The sequence below is a fragment of the Scardinius erythrophthalmus genome (genome assembly GCF_964197995.2).
Source record: "Scardinius erythrophthalmus genome assembly, chromosome: 11".
NCBI lineage: Eukaryota > Metazoa > Chordata > Actinopteri > Cypriniformes > Leuciscidae > Scardinius > Scardinius erythrophthalmus.
Genome location: NC_138231.1, coordinates 29983178 through 30000791, shown reverse-complemented (window position 1 = coordinate 30000791; position 17614 = coordinate 29983178). Strand labels below are relative to the sequence as shown.

Sequence of the window (17614 nt, the reverse complement as noted above, 5' to 3'; positions counted from 1 at the left end):
GTGGGTATTGGTTCCCTACCCCATAGTGTCAATAAAAAGACGCAGTGTTGAAGTTCCACTTCGAAGGGGACTTCTCAGGTTAAGACTGACTGTAACCCTGGTTCCCTGAGAAGGGGAACGAGACGCTGCTTCAGACAAAAGAGTTGATGACGTGTAACTCAAGTGCCCTTTTATACTCATGGGCGCTCTGAATGTTACACAATGGACTGCTGTATGCCAATGATTATTAGCTTTTGTTTACCTGTGTCTCAGACACCGATCAAGCTGATGGCCTTCCCCATAGCGTCAATACCAAGACGCAGTGTCTCGTTCCCCTTCTCAGAGAACCAGGGTTACAGTCGTTACCACAGTCTCTGTGTGGTAAGAAAAATAAACAAATTAATTTCAGAAAATGTCTAGAAATAAAATACAAATAATACAACATTATTTGGCAGAGTACTGTCAAAAATAAAAACTTTCATTGTGGTAAGTTCTTTTGCACCTTCTTTGTGGTTGCAAAAACCTCACATGCAGGATTATTTATAACGCGAGCCTATCATGCTTTACATTTTGTTTAAAACTTTTAAGACAAATTTATGTGGAATTTTAAAGGGGTTCACCCTCCAAAAATGAAAATTCATCCTTTAATTACCCACATGTCAAACCTGTATTAGCCTACTTTTTTCTCTATTTAACATGATTGAAGATATTTTGAGAAATGTCTCTGTGTTGTTATTGTGTGTGTGCAATAAACCGAAGTCAGTGGTCACCAAAACTGTTCGATTATTCTTATGATTATTCATTCTTTTGTGAAGAAGCAAGTCATTCAGGAACGACTATGATGACAGAATTTTCATTTTTGGGTGAACTAACACTTTAATTTATTCAACAAATAACAAATGAAATACATTTTGTTGCTTATTTTGCACTTTAAACTGGAAAACTCTAAAACAATTTTACTAAAATTGGCAATCCTTACAAATGTGTGTAATCCTTATTATTTTACCAGCAGAGGTCACCACAGCATTACATTTTTTTCTTTTTGGTGCCATTTTTACCAGGTGTACATTTTCAGAGCCACAGCAATGAAGAATTATAGTTATAGAGAAGACTGTAGGACATCTAGTGGTGAACATACAAAGCTACAGGTGAAAAAAGTCACGTATTCTACTACATTTCACCTTGAACAGACAGATGGATAGATACCTTTGTATTTTCTTAAGGCTCAATCTTTTTCTTTTCTTGTCATTTGGTCTCTTTCTTCCACCACCTGTATATTTTCTTGATGCTCAAATGCTGATAAGGAGACCATTCTCTATATGCCTTATTGACCTTGTTGTGTTTGTCAATCCATGCAAGCTTTGCCATTGCTAGTGGTGGAGTTGCACGTTGGATTTTTTTCTGCGTTTTGTTTCCTTTTCATCCAGCTTGAAATTTTCTGGACGGATGACTTGCATTTTGCACGTCTTTCTCGCATTCTTTGTCCTTCTACTCCCTCACCTTTCAGGTAGATGCTCTTGCAGGTGTGGTTGGAGGAACTGTGGTGGAGGAGCATGGCAATTCTTTTCAGGTAGAGTTTGCTGTTCAGGTTCCTTGAATTGGACCATCAGTAGTTCTGCCCCAGTGGAGAAAAATGTCCACCTCATCAAGATATTTCCACCTCATCAGGTAGAGGGTGTTGAGGTGCCACCTGAATCAACAATGGTTGTGCCACTTCGTTCCACTCCAGCAGGGTGGTCCTCCACCTGAATCATCAGTGGTATTCAATTGGTAAAACAATTATGCAATAGAATGATCAATTATCCAATGATCAAATATGAACTAGCAAATATCAACACTCTGTTACCACTTGCTGATCACTCAATCAGTCTTTTCCTCCTGTACTCAAATGCAGCACTCATGCTGATCGTTCCCATTTAAAGCGTGGACCGATACCAGCAGGGATTATGTCAAAGAATCATTCTTTGTAATCTGCTCTTTTCATTGAATCAGGGACGGCTCTCAAGTCAAGGATTAATTCACTCATTGAACCAAGAATCATCTTTTGAGCTCATGAGCTAATAAGACGTGATGACAATTTCTCTGAGAATCAACTTTGCAGTATTGATTAGCAAGCCATGTGCATTTAGTAAAGGCCCCGACACAAAAAAGTTATTTTTCGTTCTTCTTCGCTTAGGGGTAAAAAGATGTTAGCGAACATCCCGACGCCATCCACGCTACTGAGAGCGGCGTTTATGTGAATATGTGCTGCACGCTTTCCTCTTGATAACAAAATAGACACACAACAAAAATGACAGCGGTAAGAAAACAGCAGTTAAGAAAGCATCTAATTATGGCGATGTGGATATGTTGCACCAGCTCTGCAATTCGGCACACTAGTCAAGTCAAATCACTTATATTTATATAGCACTTTATACAATACACTCAAAAAAAAAAAAAAGCTGTTGAACGAACTTGATTAAATTAAGGAAAACTTTTCCACGAAAATGAATTACATTTTTCCAACAAAATCTAATTTGTTTGAAATGATTTATTGTAATCTTGTTGTATGAACTTAAATTAATTTAGTAATTCCTGCTAGATAAAAGTTTTGTCAGGGTGACTACATTTAATTTTTGCCCTGCCTAAAATCGCCAACATTATAATTTTAGCTTATTTGACTCTACAGTTATTCCCAATGATAGACGCTACTAGTGTTCAATTTAATTAAAACCACTTTTTACAGAGTAATATTGAATATAACTTATGCAGGTCTGCGAAAGAGGTTAAATTCATGTATAGAGTGCCCACAGCCCTAAACAAAACACAGTCCCACTCTTCTGCATAATGGTAACCACAAAATTCAAAAACATTCCAGAAAGTCCTCTAAGTTTCTAACATAACTGAATATTAAACACTAACATTAACTAACAACATCTTTCCATTTACAAAAGAACACAAAAAATAACACTTTAATCCCTAAATTAACCCTCCTAATGCAGTCCCTTGCAAAGCATGCTGGGAACTACAGATCCACTGCCCAGTTAGTTGTCAACAAAAAATGATTCATGTAGTTTTCACACAAATTAATTAAGTAAACTTCAGTTTTAAATATATTAGATTGATTGAACACAATTAAATTAAGTTGTGACAAAATATTAAACAATCGTGCTACTTTAGCTTTTTTTAATTCATTAAATTTAACAAAAGGCAAAAATAATTTTTTTGAGTGTAGAATATACAATATACTTTGGCACACTAGTCAAGTCAAATCCCGTTTATTTATATAGCACTTTATACAATAGAATATACAATATACTTTACAGTTTTAAACATGAAAAAACAGTGTTAGTGTCACTTTCAATAAGAATTCCTACTATAAAGTGTTATTATACTAATATAAATTCCTACTATAAAGCAGTTCTCCATTATGTTTTTACTTGTGTCTGACCTAAATTGACTGAACAGAATACATTAACCGGAGAAGATTTCCATGTCAAAGGCGGCGGAGCCTCAAACCCACCCCTATATTACGTAATCGCCATGGACCAATGGTAGTTCGAAAGTGTTTAGAGCAAATATACCAGAAAGTTTGCTTTGACAAGCTGTTTCGAACAAAAAACAAATACCATTTTGATGTCACACCAGTTCATTCTTCGATTGAGCGGAAAGTATATCAGGGCCTTTATTGTGCAAGAAAATTTCACTTACTCTTTTGCACACGTACAAAGACGTGCAATTTAAACGGACAAGAATTTTAAATCTGGAGTGAAAAAGAAACTAATTGTTGAACTTCGTTTCACAAAAACAAAAAAAGAACATAACTTGTTTTGTTGCATAAAAAACTATGTTTGCTGCTCAAAAGTGCTATGGAGAGCAGTGAAAAACTGGACTGAAGTGCACTTCTAATGTCTACACTTAAAAATAAAGATTCCAAAAGGGTGTTTTCACAGCAATGTCATAGAACCACCATTTTGGGTTCCCCAAAAAACTTTCAGTGTACAGTTCTTAAAAGAAAATTTTTTTCTAAGTATGCATCTTCACAGAACTATCGATGCCAATAATGACCCTTGAATTTTAAGAGTGTAGTCTATCAAGCATTTACATTGCTGTTTCCCATGAACACATTGTGATACATGATATGGGACCTGTCAAAAAATGATATGGGACCTGTCACCAAAATACATGGGCAGAAAACAAATATTGGAATTTGTTGGAACAAAGTCTCAGAGGAGTTTATACAGAAACATAACCATGACAATACTTTCTTAAAATTTTCCATTACGTAGGCTAAATGTCTCGGATCCTGTTCGCACTACATCACAGGACCATATTGTTTTGCTATTTGTTCTATAACATTTAATTTTCTTTTAATACAGATTTAACTGTCCCACATATTCATATGGAGGCATCTATAGCATTAAAACTCCAAGAGCTGCAAGACATTACTGAGATTCTCATTTTTCACAAGACTAGATATTTGTAGAAAACACAATTCCAAGGCAAAGCAATGATATCTTCATATTTATTTAGAAAATACAATCACATTATGATCAATGTAGAGTATATTTTACATCATAAATATAATGAACAGTCAAAGCAGATACCACATTAAGCTAATGAATCCCTTGTAGTTTTCACTTTGGTGAATGTACATTGCCACTTTTCACTGAAGACTAAACAACAAACAAATGTCAGTTGAAATAGCCGATGAAGCCAATTAAAATGACTCCAAACACCTGAAATATCAAAAAAAAAATGTCTTCCATATTCCCTCTCCATATCCAAAAAACCAAACAAACAAAAACAGTACACAAGTTCCCATAGCAAACAAACACATCACTAAAACAGCACAAAGTTTTTGCAATTTAAAAATGTTATATTTATTTTTTGCCATCTGTCACTTGTATTGTGATATTGCACAAATGATCAAACGATTTTCAAGAAAGAACAAGAAAAAGTGCATATGACTCTCCTGAAACAGTCAAAACGCCCACAACCTTCACCAGACACGTATTACAGTGAATCATTTTGAGGGAATGCGCTGCCAGAGTAGACATATTTTAAAGAACAAATAAATAAAAAAATCTCTAGATTTTGGGGGTAGATTTATAATATCTTTGATGCCACTGTACTTGAAAGAGGAAGAACTATGACTTCTTAAAGCTGACAGTAAAACAGCTTGACAGTGTTTCAACTATTCCAGTAAGGCTGTGTGTGTGTGTGTGTGTGTGTGTGTGTGTGTGTGTGTGTGTGTGTGTGTGTGTGTTACTTCTCTTTGAATGGGTTGAATGGAGTATGTGTCAATCATCAGGATACTGAGAAGAAAGTGTGGACTAATGTGTGGAATTAAACTGAAATTAAAAATAATAATTACACAATAGTAATTAAAGTAACATGTAATATGGAAGAAGAGACACTAAAATAAAGTTACCAATCACTATATCGCCAACTAATAAGATCCTTCCTGTGCATTCGTTTTGGATAACCAGTTAACAAGTGGAATGTAACAAGATATACATGGCTGAAATATTTAGAAACCCCCTTATAATTAATGGGTTTGGCTATTCTAGGAATTTATGTGAGGACAAATTTCCTCTAAACTGGAAGCAAAGATTTCTCTATAAAGTCATTGTATGTGTTATATTAAGATTTGCCTTCACTGGAATCACTGGAACAGCCAAATCTGGTCACAAGAGGATGACTCATTAAAAGAATGGTAAAGTAGAATAAGACCAAATCATTTTCAATTATCAACAACTCGAGTCGCAAGAGAAAAGTCTATGAGAAATAAAAAAAGCAATGATAAAGTCCAACAAACAAAAACCCTCCTCATTCACATTTTACTTTAATAATTGGGGAAATAAATGTTGGAAAATTATAAAATGTTGCATTTTTGCCATTGGCACTGGTAACACCATTGTATTCAGACATATGCATAAGCACCATGTAAAAACCATGGTACATACCTGTAAATATGCAATCACTCAGTAAAATGGCATGTCAAAGTGCAGTACCACAGCACCACCACTACTTGTTTTGCACAGGTGGTCCTTTAGTAAATATTAATGTCATCAAGGTGCAATGGTGCAAGTTACACCTGCTTAATGCTACCAAATGGCCTATAGCTGCGTTTCCACTGTCAGGCCAAAAGCTAGCATGCTAGTGTGTGCCAGGGCCAGTCACGTTTCCATGATTTCATATTCCAGCTAACATTAGCATTAAAAACTTTTAATATCATTTTAGCTCAAAACTCACTTTCAGACAGCAGCAAGTGTTTGAAATAACTTCGGTTTTTGATCCGGTGTGGATTCTGATCACCATATAAGGCAGAAATATTTATATGCGATGCAAAACACTATGCGCGCTAACCATTACCATAGTAAACATGGTAAATATGAATGCTTGAAATCAGACAAATCATACAGGCTATCACAGAATTTATTTTATCTGTCAGTACGCCTTGTCTCTTTACACCAGACTGTCTGATATCCATATTTAGCTCCGCATGCGTCATAAAATAAAGCAACTCTGTTTCTCTGACTGAAAATATAACTGCATTGGGACTGTCACTGGAGAGAGTGCTGAAGCTCCTCGGGTCATATTTTTTGATGGAAATTTTGTAGAAATGATCAGTAGAAATGAACACACTCTCCTGTGACTACAAATAAACAGAAACAGATGGGACTGAACAAGTACGTGTGTCTTCTTTCTTTTGTGAAATAACGGTAAAATACCACTTTACTTCTGTGTGACTAATGTGCAATCTTGACACAGATTAATTAATTATGATCAATGTATCACTTATTATTGTAAAACTATGGTAAAACATCAATGCTTGGGTTTTAAATCTTTAAGTAAACTACAAAAATGCCAACAAACGTCCACTTTTATCATGTTCGGATTGCAATCTCGCTATTTTCCAGTGATTTCTTTCGGATTAGTTTTCTGATAAAACTTCCATTTGTTGGTGAAATGATGGATATGTTTCCAGAGAGGCGTGTTTTAGTGAGGCGCTGTGGAGCTTCTGGCCCGACGGTGGAAATGCAGTGAAGTTTTGGGCTCGGTGCTACAGGTCTGAGGCTTTTAGCCCAGCCCGGCCCATTGGAAGCCCTGGCTTTCACTGGCCTGACAGTTGGTGATTTATGGCTCTATAATCACAGTTGAGGCTTTAAAGGGATAGTTCACTTTGAAATAAAATTTTGGTATGTTTTAGCTTACCTCAAGGGCATCCAAGATGTAGGTGTCTTTTTTTCCGCAGTAGTTTCAATTTTGATATTTTTAGGCCAAACCGTTCTTGTCTGTCAGTCATATAATGCAGGTCTATGGTCACTGTCTCAAAGAGCAAGCACAGAGTCCAAATTAAAACAATTCCACATCGTCCAAATTAAACAATTCCCCATCGTAAGTACACATTGATGGCCTAAGACACGAAACGAGCGGTTTGTGTGAGAAAACGAACAGTATTTATATCGTTGTTACCTCTTGAACACAGCCGCGTCCAAATGATCTGATGGCGCGGGCGGGTATAGATATATACACTAGACGTCGCCTTGGCTACTGCAGTTCATTGGAACGAAACCGTAGCCAAGGCGACATCTAGTGTATATATCTATACCCGCCCGTGCCCTCATATCATTTGGACGCGGCTGTGTTCAAGAGGTAACAACGATATAAATACTGTTCGTTTTCTCACACAAACCGCTCGTTTCGTGTCTTAGGCCATCAATGTGTACTTACGATGGGGAATTTTTTAATTTGGACGATGTGGAATTGTTTTAATTTGGACTCTGTGCTTGCTCTTTGAGACAGTGACCGTATACCTGCATTATATGACTGACAGACAAGAACGGTTTGGCCTAAAAATATCAAAATTGAAACTACTGCGGAAAAAAAGACACCTACATATTGGATGCTCTTGAGGTAAGCTAAAACATACCAAAAATTAATTTCAAAGTGAACTATCCCTTTAACCCAATTAAAATCCAGCAAATGTATTAAGACCATAGCAAAATATAACGAATACTCCTACTTCATAGACCAATAAGATCCAATAACCCTTCAGAGATAACAACTACTTCTCTGTGAATATCTATTGAGGACGCCACATACCCTAAAGGTATCAGAGCTGCGCTGAAATTCACCCCGATGTTTCAAATCCTCTCCCTCGCCTAATTAAACATTCATTAATGAATTGCTTTTCATGTTAATTAGAGTTCTGGCTGGTTTTTGATTAAAACAGAGGCAAAATCTTCAAGATGACGCCTATTGTTTAAGGTGCTATAAATATGTAGTATCACAAAAATGAGGTTTTATTCTGTAAACAAGAACATTGAAGTCAAAAGCCAGAGGTCGCCACCAATCATCCTTTTTTGATAAGCACCAACCCTCAAAAAGCAGAGCACAATGGCAAATGATTAAAAAAAACTGGCATAATCTATCTAATATCACAGTAATGACACAAAAGAAGTAGAGAAAGAGAGTGTGAGGCAAAAAATCTTTAAGGGGCAGAAAATAAGACGTCTGTTTTCACTGCTCCCTAACACTCCAACTTCAACTCATTTATCTGTTCAGTAGAATCTAATTTAAACCTGGATATTACAGGCAGATGATCTGAGAGATTAAGTTTTACATTCAAATTAGCAGACGCACACAACTAACATAAAGCAACTTAACAGATACTAAGGAATTATAGTCTAGATCCTCCAAATAATGCTCCCTTTCCTCAGTCTTAACTTCTCAGTGAAGCTGTCCCATCGTGCTTTGCAACATGACTGGAGACAACCAGAGAATCTCAACCAAATTATATTGCCAGTAGCCCATGAAGAAACCGAACAACACATCCGTCACATTATGGCGTCCAAGGAGAACCCTAGAAAAACCAACTAAAGTGGCCCAGAGCAGGACAAGAACGCGGAGCGGGGCTGCCAACACCAGGTGGGCCAACAGAAAGCGGGCGCACATTGCAGCACGTGTGGCATGGCCTGATGGGAAGGAATAGCGGTCCACAGAGAACGTGGCAAACATGTCCATACGGTTATGGGATGGACGTCGGCGCCGCACTACCGCCTTCACCACGCCGACCAGGACCAGGTCCAGTACCAAGGCTGAAAAAGAAATGACAAAACGTAAGAAAAACTGGACAGTAAGTAAATGCTGCTTCTCACAAACTCCATCTCTGTGATTTAACATGCATTTAGGAACGCAGCATACAGTAGGTTCACTTCATTTGCATTAATGTGCACATCAATTTTGTGGACAGAAATTGACATTACATTTCAAAATAAAAGCTTGAGGATCTGACATATTAAAAGCTCAAGGGTTTGAAATATTTGAAAGTAAAGATTTAAGACATAACTTGTGTGTTAGTCAGCTCTTGTAAAGAGTGAATCCAAGGGTGAATACCCTCAAAATATAATTATATATAAAATGTTAAAAAAATAAAAAATAAAACACTTACAAAAAATGGATCTACTTGCATATCCTGACCATTAGCAAACATCAGAAAATTGTGAACATGTTCAATTATAGAAATATTAATGCTTTAATAATTAGATGGATACCAAAACCTTGGGGCTGGGTATCAAAATAGATTTCCTGATTCAATTCACAAGCGCTAGATGCAATTCAATTCAAAGATTCATTTTGGTATATTTCAGTTATAATGTTTATTGTGCTTGCTTACATAAAGAATTCCCTTTATGTTTATGATATAAATAATTTTTCACACATACTACAGTTTTATTGAATCACATTTAATACAGACTGCTAATTTAAATGCTATACTAAATGCTATGCTAACGATAATTGCTTTTGCCCTAGTTTCCATAACAGGCACCAGTAATGCCAGAAAATCATTGGATATTCTGGTATTTCTGCATGTAGGTTTGTTCAGAACACATGGACAAGAAAAAATAGTGATAATCCCACGCAGCAATGACAATATCAGCAGCAAGCACTTAATATGATTTATCTGCCAATAACACATACATCTTTACAGCCTTTCTCTAAATAACACCGCACACTCGCCTGCTCAGTTCAGTGCCAAATGCATTCAGTCAATGGCTATGTTGCCATCCAATGCTACGAATTTAACATGCGCAAAGCATCTACGAATAAAGCAGTTTCCATCCCATGTGAAAATTGGCACAAAATATCAGTCATAAAAATGGAAGTTTCTGCAATTGTGACTATTTTTTTCTTTCATTATAAATTACTTGCGCCTCAGTGTGAGCCATGTTATTCTGCATTAGGACGCCTGGTGTTTGGGAACGCAATCATGCGAGACACTTCCGGAAGGTCATTAAACCCAAACATTCTGATGACAGACTTTGGCTCAGGCATTTCTGAATGACCAGACCAGACTAATGAAGTAGTGTATTCATTTTATCTCTCTGGTAGGGAACGTATTGTAATGACACCCTGTTGTGAACTTAGAATCGAACGACCAGGAGACTTGGTTGTATCTTTCAGCAGGATTCTTTATTGAGAACACGAGCTGTCGGTAGCTGCAGTCACCAAAGTCTGACGTGAATGTTCTCTTACAGTTTATATACATTTAGGGGCAGGAACCGAAAAAGACAGGTTTAGGAACCGGTTTTAGACAGAGCATTGCCCACCCTAATCCACTCAGCATATCTATTCAAACACTGAGACCCGAGTACAGGACTGGCTGGACTTTCTTGCTAAAACACAAACTCCAAGAGTTTCAGTAAAACAGGACTGACCAGAGTCGTTTGCTAGAAAACTCTGATAATCATAATTTATACCTAACCTTAACATGCTAAATTCAATGTAAACCTAAATTAAACATTTAAATAAATCTGGATTCCTTCACTTGCCCCTTTGAGAGTCTAAAAAAAAAAACTCACAAAATACAAATTTATACACTTAAAAGTTAATTCTTGTAACTTGTGTAAGTTACAGGCACATAGCAAGTTCTGTCTTGTAACTTGTGTAAGTTACAGGCACAAAGTTCAATCTTGTAACTTGTGTAAGTTACAGGCACAAAGCAAGTTCAATCTTGTAACTTGTGTAAGTTACAGGCACAAAATTCAATCTTGTAACGTGTAAGTTACAGGCACAAAGTTCAATCTTGTAACTTGTGTAAGTTACAGGCACAAAGTTAATTCTTGTAACTTGTGTAAGTTACAGGCACAAAGTTCAATCTTGTAACTTGTGTAAGTTACAGGCACAAAATTCAATCTTGTAACGTGTAAGTTACAGGCACAAAGTTCAATCTTGTAACTTGTGTAAGTTACAGGCACAAAGTTCAATCTTGTAACTTGTGTAAGTTACAGGCACAAAGCAAGTTCAATCTTGTAACTTGTGTAAGTTACAGGCACAAAATTCAATCTTGTAACGTGTAAGTTACAGGCACAAAGTTCAATCTTGTAACTTGTGTAAGTTACAGGCACAAAGTTAATTCTTGTAACTTGTGTAAATTACAGGCACAAAGTTCAATCTTGTAACTTGTGTAAGTTACAGGCACAAAATTCAATCTTGTAACGTGTAAGTTACAGGCACAAAGTTCAATCTTGTAACTTGTGTAAGTTACAGGCACATAGCAAGTTCAATCTTGTAACTTGTGTAAGTTACAGGCACAAAGTTCAATCTTGTAACTTGTGTAAGTTACAGGCACAAAGTAAGTTCAAGTTCTCTGTTGGATCCATTAACCCGGTGCAGCACTCAGGTAAGCCATACGATGGGATTAATGCTCCAGGAGTTCTTGACCACCACGTTTGAACACAAGTGAGTCCTGGAATGCAGCCATCTTTGTTGATAGAAGGAGCTGAATTTTGTAGCTGTGAAGAGTTTGGGGTGGAGTGTGTATTTTCTCTGATAGCTGGTAGAACATAAACCAGGGTGCACCTGCCGTTGAATTGGCTGGGTAGGATGCTGTAGACAGAGATAGGGTGTGCCACCCATGGGATTCCGGCTCCTACTGAAGGTGCATGTGGCATGCAAACGTTCTTTTCAGCAAACAAGGCATTTCTTGACATATTCATCAGCTCTAAGAAGTTGTTTCTGGGGTCCACACTTTGTGCGATGTCCATGATGGTTAGTAGTAGTACGACAATCTTGATCATGATGAGGGATGACTGAAGTTCCCGTAGGTGAGTCTGCGTTGTGTATTTTTTTTTTCTTCTGTGTTGGTTGTAGTCTGTGCAGTTGGTTTAGTTGTTTTCTGGAGGTTGGGTCTTCATATGTAGGTGTGTAGGTCAGTGCATATGGTTAAAAACAAACAAACAAAGAACAACTGCAACAGACCAGTATTCATTGTAAAGACTACAAAAATTAGGGTTGTATGTATCCTCTATTCTGATCAACAGAGGTTACACTTGTTAACACAGCTTAACTATTGTTAACTCTCCAAATGACCAACACTTCACACTTAACCTCCCTGCCTACAAAAAACAGAGGATAAACAAAAATAACTAGCACGTAAGCTAATTCTTCTCTGCCTGAAGCAAAGGATAAACCAAAATATTAGCACATATGCTAAAATTCTTCTCTGCCTAAAGCAAAGGATCAACTGAAAATAACTAGCACGTAAAGCTAATTCTTCTCTGCCTAAAGCAAAGGGTACACAATATTAACCTGTAATGTTAATCTTCCCTGACGGGCAGAGGGTATCTTTCATCTCTAAACAAAAACCTTTTTTAGAGGATAACTTAGTTAACAAAACCCTGCAGCTGTCTGTTAACTCTTCTCTGAACGGCGCAGAGGAAAAAACACATATACTGGTCTGTAGCGGTTCTTTGAATGGAGGTTCTTTGAAAACTCACCAACCCTTGGTTGTGAAGGAAGATTGTGGAACTCAGTCAGGCTTTGAGATCTTTGAGCTTGAAGTTTCAATCTGGAAAAATTTAGTCTGGTAATCTTTGTTTAGCTGGAAGTTTCGCTCTGGATTCCAAAAGATGCAGTCTGGAAAGCAGATCTTTTGTTGATGAGATCTTTGAGCTTGAAGTTTCAATCTGGATTCAGGTCTTTGAGCTTGAAGTCCTTTGAGTTTCCTTTTTCTCCATCCGGGTCACGGCACCATCTGTTGTGAACTTAGAATCGAACGACCAGGAGACTTGGTTGTATCTTTCAGCAGGATTCTTTATTGAGAACACGAGCTGTCGGTAGCTGCAGTCACCAAAGTCTGACGTGAATGTTCTCTTACAGTTTATATACATTTAGGGGCAGGAACCGAAAAAGACAGGTTTAGGAACCGGTTTTAGACAGAGCATTGCCCACCCTAATCCACTCAGCATATCTATTCAAACACTGAGACCCGAGTACAGGACTGGCTGGACTTTCTTGCTAAAACACAAACTCCAAGAGTTTCAGTAAAACAGGACTGACCAGAGTCGTTTGCTAGAAAACTCTGATAATCATAATTTAGGCTATACCTAACCTTAACATGCTAAATTCAATGTAAACCTAAATTAAACATTTTAATAAATCTGGATTCCTTCAACCCCCACTTTCTTTTAATGCACACCAATTCTCTGAGCAAACTTATTGTTTGTGTTTTATAGCTCTACAGCTGCTCAATCATGTTTGACTGAATTGATATATTTTAAGGTATTCTTTCTTGTAACAATAGAGAATATGATATATGATACTGTAGTAGTAGACCCATATTAGTAGGTCCTGTTCATGGGTACCATTAAACCATCATGGTCAACTACACTTGATTATATGAAAGACATTTTTTTCAACAATGACGAGTGGAAAGATCTTTTCAAAATACATTGATTGAGTACAGCTGCCTCTGAACACAAGGCTTACGATAACCAGGATTAATTCAATGTTTCATAAAAGATGTTAAATTAGGCGAAATCTCTGGAAAGAGATCAAGCATGGCTGCAGGACCTGTGCATATCTCTGTTTCAGAAACAAGCTGAGTAGGCCATTCAGCTCAGTTGTAGTTTTAATACCTGTCGACGTTAGTGAATGGGATGTCAAAGCAACAAGGGCGCGAGTGGAATGACATAATCGCCGTAGCGGGATCGGTAAGTGAGTGATTATCACTCCATTTTCCCTCTGGAAATACTGCTGAGAATCATGATTAATAAATCTGGATCCCTTGGCAGCAACAACCAAGAAGCCTTTCGCAATTTAAATGGGTTGCCAATAAGCCCCATCAATAAAGGAAAGCCAGAATGAATGGAAAACTGCCTCACCTGCAGATCCCCCTGGTACTGAAAACACTTGAAGGAAAGAGAGGTCCAAAAGAAAAGATCAGGGATGTTTCATTGGGAAAGCGGGAGCAGAGGAAGTGGGTTATGATTTGCTTCATACATCAAAGAAAATGAGCCTGAAAAAGGACCAGAAAGAGTGGGGAATGCAGAAGTGTATAAGAAACCAAAAGTGAAGCCAGCCTATTAGATGGATATTAGCTGTGACTAAACAAAAGAGCAGATGCATATGTATGGATGATCATGTAATGACTTTACAAAAAAAAAAGAGGTATACCTCAAATGTGAATTCTGAAGCTGGTCTTTTTAAATTAGAAAATCCTAAAAGATTAGTGGCTTAATCATTTTTACTCTTTCCTCAATTCACATGCATTGTAACTGCATTACTGTCATAGTCTGTGAGGCAAGGCACTGACCCAGAATAGATGTTAAAATACAGAATTTCCAAAGTATAGCCAAAGGACTAGAGATTATACACCACACAAAACTACTGCGATAGAATTGCTCACCAACATTGGCTGTGCAAAATAAAATTATATCTGTTTTTACCTTCTATCATTAAAATGTAAACACGGTAACTTTTGCACGATATACACAAGGATACGAGGAAAAGGGTTCACTGAAAAATTCACTTACTTACATCAGATCATCCAAAAAGCTATTTAGACTTTACAGTACAAAAAACACACATTTTGTGCAGAAGAATAAAATAAAATAAAAACAAAGGCCACATCTTTCTACTTTTAAACACTCTTGAACACCTTCACTCATTGACTTCCACTACGCTTCTAAATAACGTTTGATTTACAAACTGAGTGGCGAGTCTATAGCAGGGGTTTTCAAACTGGGGCCCGGGGGGCCACAAGAAAGGGGATCCGTGGAAAAGATTACAGAAAATCAGTGTGAAACATATATAAATAATAATAAAAAAATTAAATTAGCTAACTAAATAAATTTAATTAAAATAATACATTTATTAAAATAAAAACATTTTGATTTAAACAATAAAACATTTAAATTTAAGTTATTTAAATGATTAAAACATTTAAATAACATTTTGTATATATATATATATATATATATATATATATATATATATATATATATATATATATATACACACACACATATATATATATATATATATATTTTTTTTTTTAATAGCCTAACACATTTCACAGCACAGTAGTATACACTACATAGAATTTATATAATGTCGTAATTGACATGTATAGTGCTAATTTTTCCACAGTATTATTTGAGTATTTATGTTTGAAAATATATAACTGCCTTTTAAATTTTAGGATGGGGGTCCCTCACGAAAACCCCTGGTCTAGGCTATAGTATAATTTTTGAGCACGAGCATTTCTTTGTAAGATAATAAGAGCGCATTACCCATGAGCAGGTTCAGCATGACCTCCTGACCGGCGACACTGTCGCTTTTATACAGGCAGTACGCGGCACCGGCCAGCCACGGGATCCCGTGCCCAGAGATCTCGATGAGCTTCATGAGCGGCCGCACGCTGCCCCAGGACGAGTCCTCGCAGGCGCACACCCCGAGCCGCTTCGACAGCCACAGGTCGATGGCCAGCAGGGAGCTGAACGCTATCCCGAAGAAAGACGGGTTTAACTTCATGCAGTCCTCCTCCGGTAACTGCTGCCCGCCGCCGGTGGAGGAGGTGGACGAGCCCGATCCGCGGCGTCTGCTGGGGCTCTCGGAGGCTCTGAGGCGTGCCGCGGTGGGGTCTGAGCCCTGCCTCTGCAGCAGCTGCGGCGGGGGGGGAGTTCGGCTCAGAGAAATGAACTCATAACGCCCGTTTCCACCGGCGCACGGGACGCTGCCGCTGCGCCCCGAGCCGCTCCGCGCTTTAGGAGAAGGCATTTTACCTCACTAATGCCAAGACAGACTAGAATGTCTTCTGTTTTATTAAATAGCTTTTGGATGCGTCTTTTTTTAGGTCATCGTTTTACAGGTGATGACAGAGAACTCGTTTGACTGGACTTCCCTGCAGCGCCATCTTTGAACTGCAGCTCAGTCTGCGCAGTGTACACTGGGAAAACATGTTTGATTCAACAACCATGTGACTAAATTACAAAATAAATTAACATTATTATTATTATATATTATTTATTAATTATTATATAATAATAATCATTATATATATATATATATATATATATATATATATATATATATATATATATATATATATATATATATATATAAAAATCATTACATTAAATAATTACTTATTTAACACCAAATATGATCATACGAGGGACCCCCATCTTAAAATTAAATTTAAAAGGCAGTTATATACTGTGGGAAATATATATATATATATATATATATATATATTATAAATTACATTACATTTAATTTTATATCAAATAATTGTATATTTTATCATGTATTTTAATACTTTTTTGTTTATTTATTTAATTCAAAATGCATTTATTTAGTTTAATCAATTCATTGTTTTAATCAAATTTATTTGTTTATTTAGTTAATTAATTTAATCGTTATTATTATTATTATTATTATTATTACTCTGCTTTTCTCTAAACCTTTCCCCCTAGCACCCCTGGATCCCAGTTTGAAAACCGCTGTCCTAGAATACAAAAGTGGACTAAAAACAGCAGCAAAATTTAACATTTTAACTTAGCAGGTTTTACATGGGTTTCTTTAAATTAAATTTTGAAATATGTCACTCATGTAGGCTAACATACCCCATGTAAGCAGTTTTAAGACAGATCGCTGCATATTTTGTTTAACCTTTGTGTTCTATGATGTGATGAGTCTCTTGTGTTTTACTTAACATACGATATTAGATTAAATATGTTATACGTAGTTATTAAAAAATACAAACAACTAATTTATGCATTGGTGTTGAAGTAGGCTATAACACTGGTCTATAATGTCAAAACCACACAATAGGTATAATAAACACCAACATGAAGAAAAAATCTACATGAAGAAAGCAGCTCTCTGATATTTTAACTAAATTGTATATCTTTAATTAAGATTGTTGAATAAACTGACAGATGATAGCCGAGAGAGCGTGGTATACGTAGAAACCACATTTGACTGCTCCAGACGCGTCAGCGCGCCCGCCATGTTGGAACGGCCGGCGTGTCATCATTCACAGTAGAATCAATGATGGTGCCATAACATTGTGTAGCTTCTGGTTGTGAAACCTCTGAGATTTAAATTCCTGAGGAAATTGGATAACTTTTCACATGTGATAATTTGCTTGTTTGTGTTTTTACATGTATTAACTCAATATTACAGGTTTTTATACTATTGTAACTTTTTAACGTCGTATTAGCTGACGCCTTCGTCTTGTTTTGTGTAAGTCTAGCAAAATCATCTGCTTAAGTCTATTTTAAATATAGGCTGCAGATGCACCGATAACTTGCTCTCGAGTAGTTCACGGACCGGTGTTTTGACCGTTCAAATATGGCGG

General features: G+C 36.8%; 1 protein-coding gene across 1 annotated transcript; it reads right to left on the bottom strand.

Annotated features, from left to right (window-relative positions):
- Positions 1-7609: 7609 nt before the first annotated feature.
- On the bottom strand, positions 7610-16208 carry plpp6 (phospholipid phosphatase 6). Its single transcript, XM_081379546.1, has 2 exons — positions 15543-16208; positions 7610-9065 (listed from the first exon to the last, which is right to left on the bottom strand). Exons 1-2 carry the CDS (start codon positions 16027-16029, stop codon positions 8698-8700), a joined length of 855 nt encoding a protein of 284 aa, XP_081235672.1. The 5' UTR covers positions 16030-16208; the 3' UTR covers positions 7610-8697.
- Positions 16209-17614: the final 1406 nt, after the last annotated feature.

Coding starts and splice junctions, on each gene's coding strand:
- plpp6 (XM_081379546.1), bottom strand. CDS start 16,029: ATGCCTTCTCCTAAAGCGCGGAGCGGCTCGGGGCGCAGCGGCAGCGTC. Junction 9,066..15,542: donor CATGCTGAACCTGCTCATGG/GTAATGCGCTCT, acceptor TTTCTTTTTCAG/CCTTGGTACTGGACCTGGTC.